The following is a 7,573-nucleotide window of genomic DNA, read 5'->3' as shown; positions in this document are numbered from 1 at the left end:
GGGAAAAGAGAGGGGGCGGTTAGCCACACTAAAGGAAGATGTAGAAGAAGCCCCAGGATCAGTAGAATACCCCAACTCCAAGACTGAAATGGTTGTGGAACCAGGGTGGGGAGGAACTCCCAGACTAAGGAAATGGAACAGGAATTTATATGCAGATATATATTTTAAAAATTGCCCTATTGCAAAAACCCTTATTTTAGGGAAAGCCAAATAGTAATTTGGCTTCCCTTAGTAAAACAAGCTATGAAAATGTCTGTACCTTCTATTGGTTTATCAGCAAGTCCAGCTTGATTATCATAGTCTTCTGGCTTTGTTACAATCATGGAGGTTAAAGGTGTCACAAACTTATACTTCAGAGAGAGTTCCAGGGCTTTAGCTGTAAGATTCTCTTTTTCTTCTCCAGTAGCTGCAATGCTGAAGGCAGAGAGAGAATCAGAACTTAAGTTTTCTGAAAAGACAAATTACTAAAATTTATATTTTCCCTCTGTAATAGAGATATATATCTCTCTCTAGAGTCTTAGATAAAGGAAATATATATGTCTATGTCCTTGTAAAAATATTTCTTAATCCCTTGTAGCTGGAGGAAAGAGGGTAGGAGGCAGGTAGTCATAAACTGACATTGTGTTTGCATTCAATTAAAATTAATCTGAAAAGAGAATATAAAGGGAGAAATTTTTTTAAAAAATTCCTTATGTTTTTCCCCCAAGTGTATTTATGTAATAGAAGGTGAAGTAGGTAAGCAGTTTAGGTATTGTTTGACTGATATTGTAGCCACTATAGTCCAGGAAATGTATGTAAGACAAGGATTTTTCTGGGCGATACATTTTATTGGATCAGTTGCATGATTGTGATAGATTTAGCCAAACTTCTGTATGCAGTGCATTCTTCCTTAGGTCAAGCAGATCTAAACTTTCGGGATCTGTCAAGACATATTATTAAACTGTCTAGTGTCTTCATACTCTTTCACAGAAAATGTAATTTTATATTTTAGCTACCGTTTTTCCAATAACTGTTGAATGGTGAGATAAGCCCAGAGTCTCTCAGTGTAATCCCCAAAGATGTACTCCTGTTCTTGGAGAGCTTCAGTTGTTTCTTTGACATCTCCTTGTGCAATAAATGTTACATCATTGTCTGCCTGTTAGAAATAACAAAAACTTTTTTGTGTAACAGACAGGTGTATCTGAACCCTAAATATTATTGACAGGAGGAGTTTTACTAGAATGCTGGAAATTAATTTTAGATCACTCAGTACCTAGTAGCAGTAGGATTCTATTTTCAGGGGAAGTTTTTTCAAAAATGCCCTTGGGGAAAAAAGCAGTGTTCCTCAAATCATATTAAATACTATGTTAATTAAATGGTAAGGTAGATCAGGGTGTCAAACTCTTCCAGCCCTGTCTATAGGCCAGATGGGAGTTGCTAGACCAGTCTGCAGATTGGGCTAGATTAGGACCTGCAGCACCAAGTCCAGCATGCACACTGCATACAGAATGTGCTGGCCCCACTTTGGGGTTTACAGTGCATGCAGTGTGCAGGCTGGGCCTGGCACTGCATGAAGCACAGGGGCTCTCAGGTGTGGGCTGTATGTGGCACCCATGACAGACCAGCCCTGTGCCAGATAGGGCCCCAAGTCATGCATTCCTGCCAGAGCCAGTAAGCAGGGTTGGTCCAGTCAGGTGCAGCTCATGTGTCACATGCAGAGTGAGTCCAGGGGCCACTGTGTGCTGCAAGTGGCGCACAGGGTGAACTGGCCATGCACACTACATATAGCACAGGAGGCCAACATGGGGCATACAGTGCATGCAGCACTTCCCAAACCAGCCCTGTGTGGTGGCTCTGGTATGGCCCTATCCAGACTGGTCCTGGAGCTAGTGTATAGAGTTGGACTGGCCTAGGCACCACATGCAGCACACACCATGGATTGCCCCTTTATGCTGTGTACTACATGTGCCCCATGTGGTGCATGGGGTCGGTCCAGAGACCCACAGATTGGATCATATGACTCTATGGGATTGATCTGGCCCATGGGCCCTACGTTTGACAACTATGAGGTAGATAATTTAGATGCCAAAAAAATTGTTGACTTGAGGTTTCTGATAGCAAGTCTGATATATTTATATGTATTCCAGTTTGATACTACTGTAAGAAAGAGAAAAATGTAGCCAAATGTTTTAAATGTCATACTTCTGGTCCATTTAAATTCTCACTAGTGTGCAATAATATATCTTTGCATTGAATTAAAGAGTACTTATGCATTTTTAAGCATTAGCAAATCTAAATCCTCCTACATTCAGATATTTAATGAGTATAGTGCCTTAAACAATCAAACCAGCCCCATACTTACACCTTGAGCTTTCACATCTGCAGTTAAACTGTTCAGATCATTATCTACAATGCGTCCAGCTACCACAATTTCAGATCCATCGTACAAGTGTTTAAAGTTGTTATTAGTTAAGTCAGATACTGAATTTTCAGGGTAGTTCAATTCCACATCTGAAAGCATTGGATTGGACACCTCATCATAAAAACCCTAGGGTAAAGTGAGGAACCACAGCTTATTACTATTATTAATCAAACTGATATGCACTCCTGCACCCAAAGACCTCTTAACATTTTTACAAACAAAACTAAAAACATAACTTATAAGAAATAAAAAACATATTCCATGAAATAAGAGCAGGAACAAACAAAGAAGAAAACAGCAAGTTCTTCAGCCTCACCCAGAGGAACATAATAGATGATAATACAGGGGTGGGCAAAATACAGCTTGTGAGACAGATCCAGGCCATGGAGAGATTTTGTCCGGGCTGCAGTGGGTCCCTTGGTTCTGCCCAGGCCAGGTAAAGAGGGCAGCTCAGGGTGGGATGCCCAATGACACTAGACACACCTGCCTAGAGAGTGGGGGTGGCCGCTGGCTTCCAAGTCAGAGCCCCAGCACCAAGACAGCCACTCCCACCCACCTGCCCTAGCAATTGGAGAGAGTGTCGGTGCCTGATATGGGCTGCAGGGTAGGACCCTGTGCCAGGCACCTCAGGACAAAAGCCCAGCAGTGACTGGCTGCATTCACAGAGCTGCTGCTCCTGATCGCCCCTACTGTGCGATGTCTCCAGAACAGCCCCCATTGTTCAACTCCCACCTAGCATGTGCTGCCCAATGTGCCAATGGGATTAACCACTTACGGAGTTTTGGTGAGCCGTTGTGGGGTGGTTCGGGAGGGAGGGGGGGGAGGTGGTGCTAACCTAGCCTGTGACAGCTCACTAAAACTCCCTGTGTGGCCCAAAGGCCCAAGCAATTGCCCACCCCTGTGATAACAAATAAAAGAACAGTTGTGGCAGATCCCTTCTGCCATAAACCTTACTATACCTCACCACAAGACAGGAATCCTAATACCCTACATTTTATAAAGATAAGTCTCTAGCCCTATTCCCTATAGGAAATGAAATCAAAATACAAACTCAGTCAAAATAAGCTAATCATTGAAGAAAAAACCTAAAATGGTAGGGATGGAGTAGCTGGAGCTCTGTTGATGACCACCTGATCTTGTGGACTGGTCACTCAGTTGTTATTATGCCAGAATAATTTAAAATAATTTAAAGCACAGGAAGCCAGATCTTCCAAGAATGGCTAGGATATCAGAGGGCATTAGAAAATATGCCTTTAAAACTCCTTCACCCTTATGGGCCTAGTACCATGCATATATGAGGTTACAGTTCCATCTGACTTGCTCAGGATGACACAACAAAAGTTAACGACAGAGTTGGGAATAAAACCCAGAAGGCATAAGTTCTTCTTCCATTTTTGTGTTTGGTTTAGGAATGAGGAAGACACAAAATGAATATAAGTCACTTTAGAGTATACTTCAGAACCTGGCCTGTTGGTGTCTTGTGTCATACAGTACTCAATAGATCACACTGCCACCCCAATTTACAGTTGCTCCACTTTTGCACCTGTGTGAAAGAAGGGGAAAATTTTGCTGTAGTTAAATCCTAATCACTGGGGTGAAGACACTGACCCAGTATCTAGCTATACTATCCTTTTCAACTACAGAGGAAGTAGAGAAAAAAATGGTGATCTAATTTAGATAGTGATAGCTTTACCTGCAGTTGTATGGCTGAATCAGAATCTGGATAGATACGGCGAGCCAATCCTTTATTCTCCAATGCCAACTTTTCTAAAAAATTATAGTCAACACCGTAGCCAAAGCCAAGATTGTATAATGGGTATTTTTCTTTAATGGCTTTTTTTACACTCTCTTGAATTTGCGGGGGGTCTGATATTCCTGCAGCAAACAATATAAAACAATTAGGCTATATGGTCTGCTACTGTTGTCATTAACAGAAAAAAATAATATTTTTCTTTATGTTTTTTAGAGTGTAGCCATATTTTTAGACCTCACCAAATTTTAACTAACTTTAGATGGCATTTAAAAATATCTAATTTACAAGGCAGATATTTTTTGGGGTTGCCTTCAGCACAGGGGGGAGGAAGGGGTTGCAATAAAACTAAAAGCTTTTCCCAACCCTTAACAAAAGTCTTCTAAGAGGCATCAGTGCTCAAAAAACTTTTGTGTTTTAAGGACTGTGGGTAGTTTTGGGGTTGATGCAGTGCTCCACATAAATTAGTCCCAGGAAATTATGGCAGCCCTGATTAGCCTGCCTGGGACAATTCTGCAGTTGGGTGTGGAGATTCTTAGTCCCAACCTAGTATGGCCCAAGGTAAATTCTTCCTCAGGTCTTTCCTGACTTCTATAGGGTTTCTGGTAAAATGAAGAATAGGTCAAAATGGTTGCCACTATCCCACTATTTGCCCTAATTCACCATCAGATGATCAACTGCTATGTTAAGATTTATATAAAAGACATTTTACACCAGTAAAATGTTATATTCAGTTACACTAATGTAAATCTCCAAAGTAGACATGTTGCGTAACCTCATTGTAATGTTTATATCATGTTACTTTAATTTGACCTGTGTGTTTATACCAGTGCAGTGCCAGCTCACCACTGCATCTGCCCTTTCTTCCTGAAGTCTTTGCTTCTCCCTGTGCCCTTATTGTCAGATGCTGCTCAGACTGTTCCTGCCCAGAGCACAGCACATGCAAGCTCATCCTTTCCTGTGCCATGCAGCAGAGTCAGCACTGCTGACTGGCTGGGCAGGGGACAGAGTTTCTATGTGCTTCATGCCCAGGAGGGAACCCTGGCAAAGCCAGAGCCAAGCTATAGCTGATAGTAATAGGGAGGCAGGGAAAACAAGGCATTGGGGGAAGGAGGAGGGGCAAAAGCTGCAAGGGGCAAGCAGAGAAGGGGGCAGGAGGTTGCTGTAGCTCTATCTCTGGTCCCATCCTGAGCTCAGGACCAGAGTCAGAGCCATAGCAGCCACCTTGCTTTGTATGCAAATTTAAGACAAAGGGCTCACCACTCCCTTTTGCTGACTGGGGAAATAATCCTTACCTTAGATTCAAGTAAATGCAGTATGTAGTAGAGAGTAAATCAAAAACTGGAACCAGAGACCTGATTCTCCACTTTGCTATTCAGGGTTAACACCATTGTAATACTATTGAAATCAATGGATAATAAAGTCTTATGTCTCTGGAAGTGAAAGACTGGGAAATTATCTTCATGGTTTTCCTTCACCTACTTATCTCTATTTTACTGTTGTTTTATCTATTAGAACACTTACCTACATTAGGTTGGCCATCTGTTAACATTATAATTATAGAAGTACTTCTCTGGGGCACGATATTTTTTTCATAAGCAGTATTCAGCATTTCAATTCCCCTCATTAAACCACCATGCAGGTTTGTTGCTACAAGGCAGAGATACAATTTTGGTTTAAAAACATATTAAACATTTTAAGGAAACAGCCAGGCAGTTTTGGCCTTTTGGCATCTATATGCAGTTTAATTCATAAGATACAATTCAAATTCGAGAGGAAGGATTTAGTTTTATAAGAAGGTGCATGACTAAATTATGATACTACACAGGTTTTGAAACCTAGAAAATAAAAGGTGTCCTGTTTTGGGTAAATGCTAAACTTAAAAGTATCTCAATAGTTATGCAGGGGCTAATTTATGGCCTCTGTGGAAGTTAAGGGATTTAGAAAGAGCAAACAAAGAGTTTCCTTCACACCTTATGCATGGAATGTTTATTGTTTTTCTGACATACTTACTGATGATTTGAGACTGAAGCTTGTGTCTGTGTGACTGCAAAGCTGTTAGTTTATCAACCTTTAATCTGAATGCGTGGCATACCACACACAGAATAATAGTGTTTGATCAGTTTCTCCAGCATCCCAGGATAGACTGCTCTCTCCCCCATTCCTGTAAGGGGCTCTCTGTGACTCATGCTGAACTCTGCTGCCTCAGGGTACACCAGCAGATGTTATGACAAACTACTTAAGAGTTATTAACGACTGGTGGACTCATCCCCCAATTTCTCATGTTGACTAAGCATCTCTCTTTGCAAAATACTAATAACCAGGGATCCGAGTTTTCCATTCACCATGGAAAAATGTGATAAAATGCGGATTTCCCCACTTTAAGGAGAAAAACCAGCCTTGCAGGCTCACAGAGTTCCAGGCTGGGGGGAGTGGGAGGAGGATGATCAGCAGGGGGCACCATGTGCAGGTATGCACGTACACATGCACATGGCCACCAGGCAGCCTGGAGAGCAGCTCCCACAGGTAAGTCTGGCACAGGGGTGGGGGGACTGAGGCCCCTATAGTCAGGGAGGGAGGGAGTTGGGCAGTGTATAGAGTTTGGAGCCTGGGGCCAAATGCTCAGCCACAGGATTTGGGAGGGGAGCGGGATAGAGCTGAAAGAGCCTCATCCAGGGGAGCTGGGGCAGTCTTGCCTGCTAGGCTGCAAAGGCCCCAGGGGGAGGGCAGCAGGGTGGGGAGCTCCAAGCCTGCAGCCTGCACCTGGCCCACACACAAATCTGGGGGGCATGTTCTCCCCAAACCCCTACCCCGGAGTGTGTGCAGTGGCAGGGAGCTGCACCCCTCCCTAGCCCGAGCCCATGGTGGGCAACCTGCATCCATCCATTCTCCCATGGGCTCCACTCCAGCTGTGCCATCCATGGGGGAGCTGGGCTCAGCCACCACCTCCTGTGGGTAGCAGCTGGGGCTTGGATGCTGCCGGGGAGGGCAGGAGGCTGAAAACCTAGGTCCCTGGCCCCATAGCCCTGGAGCAGGGGACCCCCTCTGGCAGGGCTGGGGGAGGCTGTGGGTGGGGAGTGAAGGGCACCAGCAGAGCTGCGGGGCTACAGGTTGGGAGTGAGGGGCAATGCATGGGCAGGGCACCAGTATATCAGAGCTGCTCAGTGCCACAAAGCAGCCAGAGGGGGAGGGGGGCGGACAGCTGCAACTGGATTCGTGTCCTGGTGAGTGAATGGGGCAGGGGGCGCTTTCATTTTCCATGATAAAAAACCCAAAATAAAATGCCAACATTTACAGGAGTTTACAATTTATTTTATTATAATGATTGAGACACTAGTAGGCTTCCAAATTGCTTTAAAATTGCAAATATACTAATAAAATATATCAATTTAAACATAATGATGTTTAAATATATCAATAAA

At 43.5% G+C, this 7,573-nt stretch overlaps 1 protein-coding gene across 2 annotated transcripts in view; it reads right to left on the bottom strand.

The window, feature by feature from the left end:
- The window catches only part of LOC102387098 (inter-alpha-trypsin inhibitor heavy chain H3), a 141,205-nt gene that overhangs the window by 52,310 nt on the left and 81,322 nt on the right, over window positions 1–7,573 (bottom strand). For both annotated transcript variants that reach the window (XM_025206770.1, XM_014520940.2), the window contains exons 10-14: window positions 5,676–5,801; window positions 4,095–4,276; window positions 2,342–2,527; window positions 996–1,135; window positions 260–414 (exon numbers count right to left, since the gene is read on the bottom strand). In XM_025206770.1, the coding sequence (XP_025062555.1) occupies window positions 260–414; window positions 996–1,135; window positions 2,342–2,527; window positions 4,095–4,276; window positions 5,676–5,801 (789 nt within the window). The remainder of the gene's footprint in view (window positions 1–259; window positions 415–995; window positions 1,136–2,341; window positions 2,528–4,094; window positions 4,277–5,675; window positions 5,802–7,573) is intronic.

This window comes from Alligator sinensis, unplaced genomic scaffold, assembly GCF_000455745.1.
Source record: "Alligator sinensis unplaced genomic scaffold, ASM45574v1 scaffold78_1, whole genome shotgun sequence".
Lineage (NCBI taxonomy): Eukaryota > Metazoa > Chordata > Crocodylia > Alligatoridae > Alligator > Alligator sinensis.
This window is presented reverse-complemented; position numbering and strand designations above follow the sequence as displayed.